Source organism: Gobio gobio (genome assembly GCF_949357685.1).
Source record: "Gobio gobio genome assembly, chromosome: 6".
Classification (NCBI taxonomy): Eukaryota; Metazoa; Chordata; class Actinopteri; order Cypriniformes; family Gobionidae; genus Gobio; species Gobio gobio.
Window position 1 is genome coordinate 5,169,204 of NC_137102.1, and position 19,401 is coordinate 5,188,604.

Below are 19,401 nucleotides of genomic sequence, written 5' to 3' on the forward strand. Positions count from 1 at the left end.
TGACGAGCGGACCTGGTCGTGTTAGTCTTTCGACCGGCAGAGGAACTTTCAACAATTTTTCCATAAATTGAACACGGAAGGCGGGCGGCCGAAACTTTACTTTATAAAGTTTTAAATATGGATATTTTTCTTACACAAATGCATCGATTCGCTTCAGAAGGCCTTTATTAACATCCCAGAGCCGCGTGGAGCAGTTATATGACGGACAGATGCACTTTTTATGGACTTCAAAAACAGAGCAACTATAAATCCAATTCTAATGCTTGGATTAGCCTGGACTTTTGTAATATAACTCTGATTTTATTCGTCTGAAAGAAGAATGTCATCTACACCTAGGATGACTTGAGGGTGAGTAAATCATGGGCTAATTTTCATTTTTGAGTGAACTATCCCTTTAAATGGTTAGTTTCAGACAGTGTTGTGTTGACAGCAAATGTTGATTTAGTTTTAGTCACCTGAATTGTTTTTATTTTTGGTCTAGTTTTAACCCTAACCCAATCTTCTGTAGATTTAGTCAACTAAATATATTTTAGTTCAATTGTAATACATTAATTGAGCATTTAAGCGTTACATAACCGACTGTTACTTGACGCAAAAATACATGAAAGAGACGTCAAAGCACTTTTTTTTTTTTTTTTTTTTTAAACATAATTTTTTATAATGTTGTATTAAGCTAAAGATTCAAATAAGTTTAAGGGTTTTTTTTTCTTTTTTTTTCAGTTAACATTTATTTAATTTCAAGAAATGTTTTAGTTTATTATAACCCTGATACTTTATTAAATAATGTGTCAAAAACTGTTCTTATGGTGCGTTCACACCAGACGCGAATAAATTGCGCTATTCGCGCGTAGTTGGACGCTTGAACATTTTGAGTTTACTCGCTTCATTCGCGTGTGACATTCGCTACACAACAGCAGTGTTAATTTTGACAGCAAATTTTCATTTAGTTTTAGTCATAGTCTTTTGACTAAAATGCCATTTAGTTTTAGTCATATTTTAGTCACCTGAATTGTTTTTAGTTTTAGTCTAGTTTTAGTCGACTAAATCTAATGAGTTTAGTTAAATTGTAATACATTAAGCATTTAAGCATTACATAACCGACTGTCACCGAAACTGACATTTTGACATCATTTTGTTTTTGACATTAAAAATACATGAAAGAGCTCAATTCACTTTTTTGTTTGTTTTTTAAAAGCATCTATATAGTTTTTGTAACTTCTGTTTTAGTTAGTAGGCCATATCAGGTTAAGCTAAAGCTTCAAATAAGTTTGTTTATTTATTTTTTTAATTTCAGTTAACATTTATTTAATTTCAAGTAATGAAGATTTGTTTTAATGGTTTTAGTGAACTATTATAACCCTGATACTTTATTGAATATGTGTCAAATACTGGTCTTTCCTCCTGAATATGAATTAAATGGAAATTAAATTAAATACAGTTTATTGTGTAACCAAAAACGAATATATAATTCGTAACTTTTAATTATAAACAAGCTGGAAATACACATTGACTCTTATTTTGAAATGTCTGCGCCTTACTATTGCAGTTTCTCTTCCCTAATCGTCCCAATCTAACTTTTTCGTCTCGTTTTAATTTGTTGACGAAAATGACAGTTGATTTTCGTCATAGTTGTTGTCATCCAACTCTAGTTTTTATTTAGTTATTGTCTCGTTTTTGTCAGTGAAACAATGTCGTTGACAAAAATTATGCCGAAAATTATTCGTCAACGAAATGAACACTGCACAACAGATGCAAATTCTCGTCATAGGAGGGGCTTCTGCCAGCCGGCTCGTATCGTTGTGAAATGGCTGACATGATTGTTTTAAAATACGGCGAATAAGCTCACATTTGCCGGCTTTAGCTAGCTTGTAGTCTCAATAGGGTGAATTCATTCATTGACAAAAACTGTTTTTTATTTAGTTATTGTCTCGTTTTCTAAATTATGATGAAAAGTGGCCCATTCCATGTAAAAATATATATAAATAATTAAATACTATGAATTACTAAAACCGGTTTGCTATTATTAGGCTACACACTTCACAGGAGTCTTCGTTGCATGTAAGCGTTGATTATTTTTAAAACATGTTTTTCTAAAGTATGATCATATCTTTGTGTAGGGCACTTAAAGCAGAACACATACCTCTACAAACGTGGATCCCTCGGACACAGCAATCTTGTACAGGGCATAGATAGGTATACAGATCACTGAAGACAAAGCCATGGCAAACCCAATGACCAATGACCAACCAGGGTACACATAGTCATTGTAGGTAATAGGCTTGTACTGTATCACGGTAAAAATCAGAATGAACTGTGGAGAGAGAGAGAGAGATTAGTTTGAACGATATAGTTTGAACAATACCAGATTCAGACACATAATTAAAGACACTCACACTAATAATTAAAGGAGACACAAATCTCCAGCAAATCCTGAAGAAGATTGGAGGAGGGAAGCCTAGCATCATCTCGACATCTCGGAAATAGTTCTTGTGACCTGAAAATAGAAATGAATACCTCGGTTTACATCCAGCTACTGTGGCCTTTATACACAGCATGTAAAAGTGACTTTGAGGACTCACCATAGACATACATAATACAGATGCACATGATGCAAGAGATGACGACCAGAGAGAAACTGGCAGCGTAATTGTCCATGAGCAGCAGCCAGTATATCCCTGCCTGTATCACACACAGCACAACCGTCAATCCATGGATAAAGGACATGTGTGTGTGTGTGTGTGTTTGCTCAAATGTGTTAGTCGCTTACCCGTGTGGTCAGTGGCACTCCTAGGAGGAAGCCTACTACAGCGATTCCAAGCGTGACATAGGTCTTATTCCTGATAATCCAGTCCGTTCCAATCTCATCTACTATAGCGGTCACCAGAGTCTCCAGCAGACAGAACTACACCCAGAAGAAAAAGATTTGTACATTTACATAAACAAGACATTTCCTGAAAAAAATACCAGCAAAGCAGCACAATAATAATGTACAGTGGCATAAAAAAGTGTGTGAACCGCTTGCAGAATCTGTGAAAATGGGAATAATTTTAACTAAATAAGAGGGATCATACAAAATGCAAGTTATTGTTTATTTAGTACTGTACTGAATAAGATATTTTACAGAATTTTTTTTACATATAGTCCACAAGACAAAAAAAACGCTGAATTTATTAAAATAACCCTAATAAAAAGTTAGTGAACTATTGATTCTCAGTGCTGTGGATGATCCACGGCTGTTTTTTTGTTGTTTTGTGATGGTTGTTCACGTTTGTCCTGAGCAGTTAAACTGCCCAATGTTCTTCAGAAAAATCCTCCAGCTCCTGCACATTCTTCGGTTTTCCAGCCTCTTTTTCATATTTGAACCCTCTCCAGCAATGACTATGATTTTAAGATCCATCTTTTCACACTGAGGACAATTGAGGGACTCAAACACAACTACTAAAAAAGGCTCAAACATTCACTGATGCTCCAGAAGGAAACACAATGCATTATTTGCACAATGCAAAAAACATTTTTTATGTAAAATATCTTATTCAGGACAGTTCTAAATAAAAAAATAACATGCATTTTGTATGATCCCTCTTATTTAGTTTAAACTATTCCCATTTTCACAAATTCTGCAAGCGGTTCACATACTTTTTCATGCCACTGTAGGTAAATTTGTCCCAAAAAAAACAAACAATATACATAAAAGGAGATGGGGAAAGAAATCGGTCCTTTTGCGTCCATTCCTTTTTCCTTTTTTAAACCAGAAATGAAATATGGAAGATGCGGTTTCTTCTTTTTTTATTTTAACACTGATTAACAGAATTAGCAGATACAAGCTAATTTCCCTTATACAATATTACTATTGTATTTAAAATAATATAAATTATATACAACTTGTTTTACTAAATTTAATTTCTAGTGTTTTTGCGTCAGCTGCCATCAATAGAATGACTCGCATCAAAAGAAGACATTGGTTAATTTACATTCATACATTTTACATCAAGAATTAAGGTTTAGGAGTCGCTTTATAGACTAGACTACTCTAGATGGAGCCGGCTGTTCAAATGGAAAATACCCCAACATATAGACCTATCATGAAGATAAAATAATACAACCAGTATATGTCACGATGTCATGCTCCGTGATCACCACCAGAAGGCACTCCACCCCAGACTGTCATTCCAAAGACTACATTACCCATAATCCTTTGCCCGGACTCATCAGGGCTGCGTTCAGCCCCGACAAAACGTTGCAAAACGTTTTTTAAACGGAAACGGTGCTGCGTTGAACACCCTGTTCTGTTGACGCAAGAGTTGTAACTATGGCAGCCGAGAAGGCCATTCTTTGTGTTCTTTTTGAGGAATTTTCGGAGCCTGATAAAATCGATGTAAATACGTGTTTAATACTGCAAAATACATGCAATCACTTCCCTTGCCATCCAGAATAAATGACAACACCCCAATCACATTTATTTAACTTTTTAATCTCCTGGTAATCAATTCTAATTTAAATCATTTTATTTCTAGTTCTTACTTTTTTAATAGCTTGTATTTTCTTTCTCACTTTATATCAAGCAATTACCATATATGAAATTTGGTATATAAATAAACTTGCCTTGCAATGAAGCTAAATATATAAATAAATACATCATCATGTTGATTATATATATATATATAAATAAACTCTTACGACAATCATGTCTTCTAATATCTTCAATTGTTGTGTATACTGAGCTGCAGCGGACACATTTGTAAACATCTTCACTTGGACCCATTGTGTGAGCTGTCTCTTTAATACCGCGTGGTTTATATACATGTTGCTGCTGATTGGACTGACATATTTGACACACCCACCAAACGAGAAAAAACGCATCTCAAACCCGTTGCACACCGGTGCGCACCGTTTCCAGGAAACATGACGTTCAACCGGAAACCGTAGCAAAACGTTGCGCACCGGTTTGAGCGTTGAACGTGCCCCAGCTCTCATTGTTTACACACGTCTCATTTACGGGCGATACCACTTATTTTGTTTTCGATACGATATCGATACTTTCAAGGCCAGTATCACCGATATCAATACAATATTTCTAAACTGAACTTTTTAATTATTAAATGTATTAAATTATTAAAATGACTAAGAGTAAAATGGGTAAAGATACCCACTTAACATCATATTTGAAAGGTATTTTAACATTCAATATGCCTTAATTGCAATTTATTAGATTATATTTTTGTTTACACAAGGTTAAAATATGTTAACTTGTAGTGGTAACCATGGGAATTTACAAATACTAGTTGAACTACGGTCACTGTAGTAAAAAATACATTTTCATTTTCATAAGGGACTGCCAGTGACAGGACGAATCACCCATAAAATGGCACCTTTTTATTTTGATTCATGTTCTTTTCTTTAACTAATGTCAATATAGTGTAATTGCACTATTTATGCTACAATTTCTATTTGTTTATTGTGAAATAACTCAAACATATGTTTTTTGTCTTCTGTTGAGAATTGTTCTGGGCTGCGTTTCCAAAAGCATCAATGGTTTCTTATGATAGTTTTGGGAAACGGTCATCATACAGTCATCAGTGTGCGAACGCTCTCTCTGTGATTGACTGGTTCGGTCTTACAGCATTTGCGTGCGTTCAGATCATGGTTCAGATGAGCAGGAAAATAGTCCTATACAACTGTTCAGTAACATAGGTTATTCGTATTGTTTGCATAAAATAATCTCTTTCAATAAACAATATTACCGGGGGATAAAAAAAACCTTAGTATCGATATTTTTATTTGAGTATCGATACTTTTCGATGCTCACATCAGTATGGATATATCGATACGCCCATCCCTACTCATCACCTCTGCCTATATCTAGCCTGTTCACTTTAGGTAAAAAAGTATATTCATTTAATTTTGTATTTTTTTTAAATGTCTGATGGTTTCGCTAGATCAGACCCTATTCCTCATCTGGGATCACGCAGAGCCTCTGGAGCTCATCGAAGCGCTTTGAAACTGCATTGATTTGGACCTTCAGCATTTTGGTTGCAACTGAAAACTATTATATGATGAAAAAACATGGAACGTTTTCTTCAAAATACTTCATTTCTTTTCGACTGAAGAAAGACATGAACATCTCGGATGAGATGGGGGTGAGTAAATGATCAGGAAATGTTCATTTTGAAGTGAACTAATCCTTTAAAATCAAGTCATGTCCTATATCATGGTTTCAGAGACATGACTCTCGAAAGTCATTTTACAGAAGAAAACTCCACATTAAACTGTCCATTTTTTATTTGTGTTTATAACGATGCAAAACGTAATAAACTAAAATCTGAAAAGAAGTCAATATTTTTATTTTGTGCGCATGGAATGTGTGTGTACGGTTTTAAATTAAATGTTGGTATTTAACATAGCGTTTAAAAATACAACAACTGTTCTTTTTTTGTTTCCGTGTTTAAAAAATGAATGGACACTAAAGTACACGGACCCAAACACATCAGATCAGCTGCATTAGATTAGCATGGACCTTCTCAAAAGTGCGGGAGAAACATTATTTATAATTTAACCAACAAAAAAAAAAAAACTGTCCATTTTTTTATTAATTGTTTTTTTTTTTTATGCATAAAATGAAAAGATCTGAAAAGAAGTCAATATTTTATTTTGTGTGCATGAAATTTGTGTACGGCTTTAATTTAATGTTATTTAAAAATACAACAACTGTTCTTTTTTTAGTTTTTCTCACTGTGGTTTAAAGAACACTGACCTGAAATTATCTTTAAAATCAATTCTGAAGAGAGTTCAATTTTAATTTAAATTGTATTTTAAGACTTTTATTCTGTAACGTCACATTAAAGTAGTGGAAAAACTGAAGACATTTGTAAAGTTACAAAAGATTATATTTTAAAAAATGATGTTCTTTTGAACTTTCTATTCATCAAAGCATCCCCCAGTGACACTGAAGACTGGAGTAATATAACACAGCCTTGGTGAGCACAATATTCTCCTTTCAAACAGGTAAAATCTTACAGATCCTAAACATCTGGGCCCGTATTCATAAAGAATCTTAATGCAAAGAGTAGCTCCTAGTGACAAAATTCTAAGAAAATTCTTAGAAATGTGGGCGTTTACTCTTAAAATTAACTAAAAAATCCTAGTAAAGAAAAAAGTAATTCAGAAAGCATTTTAACCCTTAAAAGAGGTCTTAAGATCAAATTTGTTAAGAGCACGGACGAGGACTTTTAAGAGGCTTAAGAGTTTCTTTAGTAGCGGAGAAAATAGCAGAAAGACAAAGAGGGAGAAGAAATGTGTTGCAGACAATGGATGACAGTGAGTTAATAAGACGCTATAGATTAGATCGTGCAGGGATCATGTTTGTTGCATTAAACATTAATAAACCCAACTTTCAAACAAACAATTAAATAGACATGCCAGCAATCAGTGTAATTGGAAAGAGTGGAACAATGTTTATAATTCTAAGCCAATCAAATACCTTTTAGGAAATTAACAGCATGGTAAATAATAAAAGGATTTATATACACTGAATTTTTTTTTTTTTTTTAATTTACTACATTTTTTTATCGTAAGTGGTCACAATCGAATTACTTGATCTCAATTTAAACCAAAACACATGCAATTCCCATAAAACCAATTCATTTTTTAAAATTAAAATAAAAAAACTAAATTTAAATTATTTAAACGAGCACAAATTAATTATGCTTAATTTAAACCATAATAATTTTTTTCAGTGTACATATATATAATGTGTGTGTGTGTGTGTGAGAGTGAGAGAGAACGGTAAAATAGGACAATTTGCGCTTGTGATTTCAAAGTGAAGGCTTAGAATAGACCCTATACTTAAAAGCGCTCCTTTTTTCCCCTTTTTGGACAACCAACCAATCACAGTCTTCAAAAGACTGTGTCATACGTAGCAACGGGGTCAGCCCCGCCTCTTCACTAACATAAAAGTTTTTGTATTTTCCTTGCTCAGAGTTGCTCTCAGATCGGTCCCGAATAGCTCTTAAGCTAAGACTCCTACATAAAAGTTTTTAAGCTAAATTAGGAGTTTTCTGAGAGCACTCTTAGAATCTTTATGAATACGGGCCCTGATCGATAGTGTAATTGCAGAAAATTGTGACGTGAAAAATACCGTCTTGGAAGACCAGTAAAGAGACAAAACAAGAATACCTGAGTGCCCAGGCCCAATAAAATGAGCATAAAGAAGAAGAGCAGGGACCAGAGTGGAGATATGGGCAGCAGTGTAAGGGCTTCTGGGTACGCCACGAATGCCAGGCCTGGACCGTGATCGGCCACCTCGGACACATCCACCCCGAGATTATGAGCCATGAATCCCAGGATGGAGAAGATGACAAAGCCAGCATACACACTGGTACCACAGTTCGTCACACTGATGATGATACTGTCTCTGTTTGAACACACAAATCACTCGATTATGTTTGCAATCATACATTTGGAGCTGAAGTTCTTCGATGCATTTATCCGTACGGGCCACATGGGGGAGCTACAGAGTAATACATACACACAGAAAAACACCAATCACTTACAATACAGAGCTCTAATCAAAACCTCGATGGTTTTAAATGACACATTATGATATTATCATTACCTGAAACAGTTATTGTGGAACTTGTTATAGGAAGCCATGGTGATAAGCCCACCCCAGGCACAGCCAAGCGAATAGAAAATCTGAGAGGCGGCGTCCCCCCATACCTACAGAACACAGATTATACATGATGCTGTATAGCCTCAGTGATCGCTTGCAGTTATGCACACATTTGCTGTTGTACAGACCTTGGCATCTAGAATCTTATGCCACTGAGGGGTCAGATAGTACTTGATCCCACTGACGGCTCCATCAAGAGTGATTCCTCTAATGAAGAGAATGGTCAGCACCACATAAGGGAAGGTCGCGGTGAAATACACCACCTGAGGAAAGACATAACATAGAAACTCAGTAAGAAAAACACATGCCGGAAATTTAATGTATGGTAAGGAGTGCTATTTTAGTATCATTTAAAGGGATAGTTCATGCAAAAATGAAAATTAGCCCATGTTTTACTCTCCCTCAAGTCATCCTAGGTGTATATGACATTCTTCTTTCAGACTAATATAATCAGATAGATGCACTTTCATGATGGGCAGAAGATGCACTTTTATGATGGATAGATGCACTTTTATGATGGACAGATGCACTTTTATGATGGACAGATTCACTTTTATGATGGACAGATGCACTTTTATGATGGATAGATGCACTTTTATGATGGATAGATGTACTTTTATGATGGGCAGAAGATGCACTTTTATGATGGATAGATGCACTTTTATGATGGACGGATGCACTTTTATGATGGACAGATGCACTTTTATGATGGATGGATGTACTTTTATGATGGACAGATGCACTTTTATGATGGATGGATGTACTTTTATGATGGGCAGATGCACTTTTATGATGGATGAATGCACTTTTATGATGGACAGATGCACTTTTATGATGGACAGATGCACTTTTATGATGGACAGATGCACTTTTATGATGGACAGATGCACTTTTATGATGGACAGATGCACTTTTATGATGGACAGATGCACTTTTATGATGGATAGATGCACTTTTATGATGGACAGATGCACTTTTATGATGGACAGATTCACTTTTATGATGGACAGATGCACTTTTATGATGGATAGATGCACTTTTATGATGGATAGATGTACTTTTATGATGGGCAGAAGATGCACTTTTATGATGGATAGATGCACTTTTATGATGGACGGATGCACTTTTATGATGGACAGATGCACTTTTATGATGGATGGATGTACTTTTATGATGGACAGATGCACTTTTATGATGGATGGATGTACTTTTATGATGGGCAGATGCACTTTTATGATGGATGAATGCACTTTTATGATGGACAGATGCACTTTTATGATGGACAGATGCACTTTTATGATGGACAGATGCACTTTTATGATGGACGGATGCACTTTTATGATGGACAGATGCACTTTTATGATGGATAGATGCACTTTTATGATGGACGGATGCACTTTTATGATGGACAGATGCACTTTTATGATGGATGGATGTACTTTTATGATGGACAGATGCACTTTTATGATGGATGGATGTACTTTTATGATGGGCAGATGCACTTTTATGATGGATGAATGCACTTTTATGATGGACAGATGCACTTTTATGATGGACAGATGCACTTTTATGATGGACAGATGCACTTTTATGATGGACGGATGCACTTTTATGATGGATAGATGCACTTTTATGATGGACAGATGCACTTTTATGATGGACGGATGCACTTTTATGATGGATGGATGGATGTACTTTTATGATGGACAGATGCACTTTTATAATGGATAGATGCACTTTTATGATGGACAGATGCAATTTTATGATGGATAGATGCACTTTTATGATGGATAGATGCACTTTTATGATGAATAGATGCACTTTTATGGACTTCAAAACAGAAAGTCATTCACTGCCATTATAAAGCTTGGAATAACCAGGACATGTTTTAATATAACTCTGATTGTGTTCGTCTGAAAGAAGAATGTCATTTACACAGAGGATGGCTTGAGGGAGAGTAAATCATGGGACAATTAACCTTTAATCTAGTCTTCTATCTCTATATTCTATAGATTTCATGTTTTTTCATGTTATACTAATTTTAGTACTTTATTTTATTTCAGTTAGCTGCTTTTAGTTTAATATTTATATTTTTATTTATCTCAGCTATTTCAATGAACAAAAACAATTTTAATGCAGTTTCAGTCAAAGTCGAATTTTATATAATTCGAATTTTGTAAAACTCTGAAAGTTGTTCACTAGATTCATTTTTTAAACTACAGTGACCTGCACTGGATTCAAGGTCACAAGATATTGCAGTTTGTGTTTCCGGAGTTCTGCAAGTGTGTGTGTTTGTTCCCGCTCATGAGTGAAACCGCATTAAATGTGTGTTTTGTTGGCAATCGGTGCGTAAGTGCATATAATGTGAACAACACCAACGTATAGAGAATCGAGTAATCCAGGGACAATGCCATGATTGTGTGTGTGTGTGTGTGTGTGTGTGTGTGTGTGTGCGTGTGTGCGCTCATGTCTCTTTAGCTCCGCCCACTGCACGAGCTCAGCTGTTTTCAGAAAGAATCGGTACAGTGTATCTGTCTTTTATAAATATGATAAACTAAAGACTCTTGGGAGATATGAAGAATCAACACTACTCTAGAGATACTCAAGATTAACAGAAACTGTGTGTGTGTTATCACCCCTTTAAACATTGAGAATGGATCCTATGACCTTGGGGAATGGATGTTTTACTCACTTTGCCTGATGACTTGACTCCTCGGATAAGACAGAGGAACACAACCACCCATGACACAGCCAGACATCCCAGAATCGGCAGACGCACCTCCCCAAAGTTCCCAATGCCATCAGAGATATTCAGCACATAGTTCCTGAGAGGGCCAAACCAGGAAAGCAGGGATGTGAGAGACTGCAGGATGATGACGCTAATATACATTTTCATTTGTATTTATTTTCAGAGCTTGCCTTTAGATTAAAAGCACAGCCCCATCAAAAATAACCTCAGCCACACAATGAATGAGTTTACAAAAGGCAAGAACAAGAATGTCTTTCATACCACAGGGACAACACAACCCAGAGAGCACAAACCATTTATAAAGATGTTGAACGGTCCACACACGTCTCATGGTCAAAGCCTGGCATTCTCTGACCGCTGGCAGTAAAGTCAGGCATTCATTCCAAACCACATACCACATGCAATCACACTCTTGGAAAAACACAACATTCTGTGCCTTTCTGTCCCATTGTCTCGTAAAGTCAGCCTCTGTAGTCATTCAACAAACACATCTGTCAAGTCCAATGCACACACACATCCAAACAAACGTCAAGACAAATTGCATGACTCCCGCAAACACGTATTATTACCAGCTTTCAATTATTAACCTGTCATGCATTTTAAGTACTGATGAGTAATGGATTGACAATAAATATGAATACTGGGAAAATACCCAGAGAGTTAAATATCAAGATCATTGTGTATAAACACATACAAGAATTCAGTAGTTTATTTATATTTAAAAATACATAAAAATGCACATAGACCTGTATTCTGTATAAAATTAATTTTAGTATTTGTCGGGGGAATAAAGTCAAAATGTCAGGCTGATAAAACGGTCTTGATATCATAAAGAAAGTGTCATTAAAATAAAATGTGCCCAATCAAAGTCATGTGGTCCCTGCAACACAAGGTTAGCTGAGGTTCGGGAAATGCCAAATAATGGAACTTCCCAAAACATTATAAAATGTAATTAAATTATATTAAATGAAATTAAAATATTAAATTAAATGAAATATTAAATTAAAATATGAAATGAAATATTACATTTAAATATATTAAATTAAATTAAAATATTAAATTAGATTAAATTAAAATATTAAATGAAATGAAATATTAAAATAAATTAAAATATTAAATTAAAATGAAATATTAAATTTAAATATATTAAATTAAATTAAAATATTAAATTAGATTAAATTAAAATATTAAATTAAATGAAATATTAAAATATTAAAATATTAAATTAAATGAAATATTACATTAAAATATTAAATTAAATATTACATTTAAATATATTAAATTAAATTAAAATATTAAATTAGATTAAATTAAAAAATTTAATTAAATGAAATATTAAAATATTAAATGAAATGAAATATTACATTAAAATATTAAATTAAATATTACATTTAAATATATTAAATTAAATTAAAATATTAAATTAGATTAAATTAAAATGTTAAATTTAATTAAAATATTAAATTAAATTAAATATTAAAATAAATTACAATATTAAATTAAAATATTAAATGAAATATTACATTTAAATATATTACATTAAATTAAAATATTAAATTAGATTAAATTAAAATATTAAATTAAATTAAATATTAAATTAAATATTAAAATATTAAATTAAATGAAATATTAAATTAAAATATTAAATTAAATATTACATTTAAATATATTAAATTAAATTAAAATATTAAATTAGATTAAATTGAAATATTAAATTAAATATTACATTTAAATATATTAAAATAAATTAAAATTTTAAAATGTTAAATTAAATTAAAATATTAAATTAAATTACAATATTACATTTAAATTAAATTAAAATATTATATTAAATGAAATATTACATTAAATGAAATATTACATTAAAATGAAATGTTACATTAAAATTAAATATTAAATTAAATTAAAATATTAAAATAAAATATATTAAATATTATATTGTTACATTATATTAAAAACAAATTAAATAATTAAAAATATATATATATTAAATTTTCACGATATTAAAAAATACTTTTTTCCTTTTCATTTTTACAAATAAATATTCATGCATCAATCTACAAAAGGTGTGGATTTACCTCCAGTACTCTTCACTAGGACTGGTCCTCTTGGTGCGGTTGACGATCTCCGTCACCCCTGACACCACAGCAGACACATTGGCGAGGGTGGCATTGACCCGCGGCGCCACCACCCCAGAGCAGTCCGGCGTGTTCCAGGGGTTGTTGCAGTACGTCCAGGGCAGAAGGTTTGTCATGGACATGAAGAAGTAATAAAACGCGATGCAAATCACCACATTATAGTAGATTCCAATGTAGGTGGAGACCACCATCATTCCATAGCCCACACCTTGAAGAAGAGAGAACAACCACAGGACAATACATCAGCTGAGCAGTTCAATAACAAAATACATATCGCTGCTGCTTCGATATCAAAGCTAAATGAAAAGTAGTTTGGAAATTGTCTTTGTTGTTATCCTCATTCAAAACATTCTTAGAAAGAAAAAAAACTTACGAGTAAAAATGTAACCGATAATTATTTTTAGTTCCCATTAGTAAACTGCATTGACTAACAATGATCAATAATACATTTATCACAGTATTTATTCATCTTTGTTAATGTTAGATAATAAAAACACAACTGTTCATTGTTTGTGCATGTTAGCTCAGGTCCATGAAATAATATTAATAGATAATATGGTAACACTTTAGAATAATGGTCATTAGTTAATGTATTAACTAACCATGAGCAGTACATTTGTTACTGTATTTGTTCATCTTTGTTAACGTTAGTTAATATAAATCCAGCTGTTCATGGTTTGTTCATGTTAGTTCACACTGCATTAACTAATGTTAACAAGATTTTAATAATGCATTAGTAAATGTTGAAATTAACATTAACAAAGATACATAAAAGCTTTATAAGTGCTGTTCATTATTAGTTCATGGTAACTAATGACCATTATTCTAAAGTGTTACCGACATTTTTTATAATTTCTGATTGTAATAATGTATTAGTAAATGTTGAAATTAACACTAACAAATTAATAGATGCTTTTTATTGTTATCTAATGTAGCATTTGGTAACTTTATAATATGATTCCTTTTGTTATTATTAAAGGAGCCAATTATTTAAGTGAACCTGCCACATTTTAGCATTCACACTGCACATATTGATGAGGAGATAATACTGCGAGAGTGTATGTTTAGAAATGAATTACTAGTTTAACATGTCAGACAAGTCTTGACATTCTTCCCATAATGTTTAGTTGTCATGACAATGCTTCAGAGTTGTCCTCACATGCTCACCTTTAAACATGGGGCTGACCTTCCAGACTCCCAGGCACCCGAGGGAGGTGAACTGCCCAAAGGAGAGCTCCAGGAAGAACAGAGGGATGCCACAAAACACCAGCATGATGAAGTATGGGAACATGAAGGCACCTGTGAAACACACACACCCAGTTACGTAATCATTTTACTCTGACGCTGAAGACAGAAATGTAGGTGTGTGCTCATTTACACAAAACAAAACATAGCCAATATATGATTCCATCATAGTGTTCCCTAATGCTCATGCAAATAAAGAGAGTAACACCTGAGGTTACATAACTGGTCTAATCTGATTGGACGAGCTGCATTCAAACAGTGCTGATATTTTGCATAACAGAAATGGAATGTGGATCCAGTGCTTTGAGTGTTGAAGACAAGCACGGATTATGGCACAATGGGGTCGCCAGGGGCCTCAAACTGAGGGGCCCACAGTAGCCCGACACAAAAAGCAAGGCTTTTCTTCTGGATACACAGATGAACTCTGCTTAAATAATGATATGTGACCCTGGACCACAAAACCAGGCATAATAAATAGGGATGCACCGAAATGAAAATGCTTGGCCGAAGCTGAATAATAATAAAACACTTGGCCGAATACCGAATGCGGTTTTGAGATTTATTTTGCCAATATTTTCACCATTGCATAAATTAAATAGTCAAAAATAGCTTTTTGCTATTTTGTCTTGCTTTTTTTTTTTTTTTTTAGAAAAAAATAAACTACAAAACTACAATTTAAAGATATTTATTTAACACTGACATTTTTTTAGCATTCCAGCATTTAATTTTTTATTATTATTTTTATTAAAATATTTTGTGAGGGTGCTTCTGACATCACTGAGTGCGCTTCTGACATCACTGAGTGTGCTTCTGACATCACCGAGTGCGCTTCTGACGTCACTGAGTGCGCTTCTGACATCACAGTGTGCTTCTGACATCACTGTGTGCTTCTGACATCACCGAGTGTGCTTCTGACGTCACTGAGTGTGCTTCTGACATCACCGAGTGCGCTTCTGATGTCACTGAGTGTGCTTCTGACATCACCGAGTGCGCTTCTGACGTCACTGAGTGCGCTTCTGACATCACAGTGTGCTTCTGACATCACTGTGTGCTTCTGACATCACCGAGTGCGCTTCTGACATCACTGAGTGTGCTTCTGACGTCACTGAGTGCGCTTCTGACATCACAGTGTGCTTCTGACATCACCGAGTGCGCTTCTGACATCACTGAGTGTGCTTCTGACGTCACTGAGTGTGCTTCTGACATCACCGAGTGCGCTTCTGACATCACTGAGGGCGCTTCTGACATCACTGAGGGTGCTTCTGACATCACTGAGGGTGCTTCTGACATCACTGAGTGCGCTTCTGACATCACTGAGTGCGCTTCTGACATCACTGAGTGCGCTTCTGACATCACTGAGTGTGCTTCTGACATCACTGAGTGCGCTTCTGACATCACTGAGTGTGCTTCTGACATCACTGAGTGCGCTTCTGACATCACTGAGTGTGCTTCTGACATCACTGAGTGCGCTTGTGCGCTTCTGACATCACTGAGGGCGCTTCTATTAGTCTGATAGTCTATTAGTCATTGCTTTAATGCGTTACTATTTCACTATATCACTTCCGAAACTGTGCAGCGTGCAATTGGCCATTAAACGTTGTTGCAACATGAAAAAAACATGTAAATTATAGACTGTAGACTCGACAGCGAGCCAAGGCCGCTCCATTTACGATCACTAAACACTGTCGCTATGTCAGTTCATCACGATCTCACAAAGTTCAATGAAGCTGCTAAACATGCACAATAAATATCTTACTTGCGTCGATTTGTGTCTACACTTTTTTTGTTTGTTCATGAGAGGTTTTGCGAGCCTGTCACCGCAGCAGAAACACGTTGTAAATGGATATATTTGACGTTCTACAGACACAAATATACACTGGAGCATTTGCCAATATATCATTACAGTCTCAACTGAGGGTGCTCTTGCCTGCATTTGAGGGGGCCTAGACAATTCAGCAGAATAGTGTCTGCAAACGGGCATTCACATGAATGCTTCCACACTTCCAACATGTTTTCAGCATTGAAGCGTGCGCGCCTCTCTTTCACACACGCTGGTTGCTATATTTGATCGCGTCACCAAAAAACGTCATTGTTCGGTTACATTTATTCAGTCTTTTCACTTATTCGGAATAAGTAAAATTTTTGCTATTTTCGGCCGAATAATTTCGGTTGCCAAACATTCGGTGCATCCCTAATAATAAATAAGCTTTCCACTGGTGTATGGTTTGTTATGATAGGACAATATTTGGCCGGGAAACAACTATTTGAATATCTGAGGGTGCAAAAAATATATATATATTGAGAAAATCTCCTTTAAAGTTGTTAAAATGAAGTCCTTAGCAATGCATATTACTACTAATAATACATGTTTGATATATTTACAGTAGGACATTTACAAAATATCTTCATGGAACATGATCTTATTATCCTAATGATTTTTGCCATAAAAGAAAAATTTATAATTTTGACCCATACAATGTATTGTTGGCTATTGCCACAAATATACCCGTGAGACGCACGACGCACGACGTTTTGTGCTCCAGGGTCACATATAATATAAAACACTTAGAAATCAAAAATGCATACAAACAGTTTACATAACTTAAGTTTAATAAATGAATAGTCAGATTGTGGTCCTGTAAATCCACAGGGCTCCAGTGTTTGTGTTAAAATAGTCTGGAGTTCAGTTGCTTATCTGAATTATGGGCTAATTCAGGATATGGCCCTGATCAGAGGCTGCTCGAGGAATATGAGATCATGGGGCAGAGGTTTCCGGGCCAGGTCATTAGGGACCATCTGCTAAAAACCCTTGCTTACTCTAGCCTGGTCTATTTTAAGTAAGGTGTGTTATGAGACTTGATAGCAAGTACCCTTTTAAGGGAGCAAGGAATCTGGAAAAGGACTCAATGGCATGACTTAGAAAAACAAAACCCTAAATGCCATCAGTTTGACTCCATCAAATTAAATGATTAACTCGATTTTAGAAATCTGGCAAGACCTTATAAAACTGCACAGTGCAGGCACTGAGAGAAAGTCAAGATCGATATCGAGCAAAGAAGAAAGAAACTGGTCACCTCCTCCATTCCTGTAGCAAAGGTAAGGGAACCTCCAGACGTTTCCCAGCCCGACTGCATAACCAACACTGGTGAGGACAAACTCAATCTGGTTGCCCCAGTTTCCCCTTCTGGAGTTTTCATCTTTCTTCACTGGCTCTCCTGGAACCGCTCCGTTCTGAAACACAGACACATGCACGAATGAAATTAATACAATGTTGATCGGTGGGATCCTTCTCAGGAGTCAGAGAGCATTGAAATGGGACACTTTGTTTGCAATAAGCACAGACAAAACAGAATATATGATAGCGGATGCTTTTTAAATCAACGTCAAGATTACTGGTTAATATTTATGAATGTGTGCAAGTGTATATTTTAGGTTTTTCCTAAAAGTAAAAAAAATAAAAATAAATTCAACTTCACTTGTTCGCTTAAAATGGTCCTGATTATTGCATTTTTACAAACATTAAAAATGCAAGCAAAAACAAAAAGTACCAACATTCTGTGTAGTCCCTCAAATAATATAGTTGTGCAAATTGCATGCATAATTATTATAAAATATTAGCCTGGATGCCAGCCGAACTTAGCCCCGCCCACAACATTTGAGGTCGAGAAGTTCGGTCTGGACTTGATCCGTTGTGGAGCAACTTTGCCCAAACAGGAGCTGTTCGGACCAATCAAATTGTCAGGGCGGGCTTTATACGATGATGGACAGATGCTCAACAGTAACACAATCAGCAGACTCATATTCTGACGACGTCAGGCTAATAAAATATAAAATATTACCGAAATGCGGTTTAGAAATGGTTTTAGATGAACTACAGCATAGGTCCGGACCCTGGCTTGGTTCCATCTGGACCGCAGGACATTATTGCGGCATTTTAGCGTTTCTACAGATTAAAGTGAGCAGCGCATCAAAACAACGGAGCCGTTCACACCAAAGGCGTTCGGTCTTTCAGCGCTCCTCTAATAATTTTATTGCCAAACGCGCTTCATTCAAGCCCTTTCCGCTCCATGCGAGTCACTTCTCTCTCCCGCTAAAGCGACATATTAAGAGCTGCTTATTATAACAACAGCAGAAACACTGAGCAACAAAATGGATACTTTTGCTAAAACTGCAGAAAACGAGAATGCAGCATTATTTTTTAAATTATTTTTAACCGTGTTCAAAAATTATATTATATTATTTTTAACTGTGGTACAAGCCTGATCTCATGAAAATGCATATCTATAGCACGAATTGTATTTATCGTGCGATTTATATGCCAAAATGAGTTTTTACGTGCATGTTACGCAGTTTTTGCATGCATATGATACGCACTTTATATGCACGTACCCCACACCACTAAACCTACCTATACACGTAAAAACAAATTTTGCCGTATATATATAATCACACGATAAATACAATTCATGCTATATAAACACGCATTTCATGAAAACAGTGTTAATTTCGTTGACGAATAATTTGTGTCAATTTTCGTCAATTACCTTTTTTCACTGACGAAAACGAGACGATAACTAAATAAAAACTAGTGTTGGATGACA

The 19,401-nt window shown here is 34.9% G+C and overlaps 1 protein-coding gene across 4 annotated transcripts in view; it reads right to left on the bottom strand.

The window, feature by feature from the left end:
• Positions 1–19,401, bottom strand: part of slc6a9 (solute carrier family 6 member 9) — a 108,815-nt gene that overhangs the window by 4,118 nt on the left and 85,296 nt on the right. For all 4 annotated transcript variants that reach the window (XM_079820059.1, XM_079820058.1, XM_079820057.1 and 1 more), the window contains 11 exons: positions 17,875–18,031; positions 14,723–14,854; positions 13,496–13,763; positions 11,361–11,493; positions 8,797–8,931; positions 8,612–8,715; positions 8,173–8,410; positions 2,768–2,902; positions 2,580–2,679; positions 2,394–2,494; positions 2,141–2,311 (listed from right to left, as the gene is read on the bottom strand). In XM_079820059.1, coding sequence (XP_079676185.1) covers positions 2,141–2,311; positions 2,394–2,494; positions 2,580–2,679; positions 2,768–2,902; positions 8,173–8,410; positions 8,612–8,715; positions 8,797–8,931; positions 11,361–11,493; positions 13,496–13,763; positions 14,723–14,854; positions 17,875–18,031 — 1,674 coding nt within the window. The remainder of the gene's footprint in view (positions 1–2,140; positions 2,312–2,393; positions 2,495–2,579; positions 2,680–2,767; positions 2,903–8,172; positions 8,411–8,611; positions 8,716–8,796; positions 8,932–11,360; positions 11,494–13,495; positions 13,764–14,722; positions 14,855–17,874; positions 18,032–19,401) is intronic.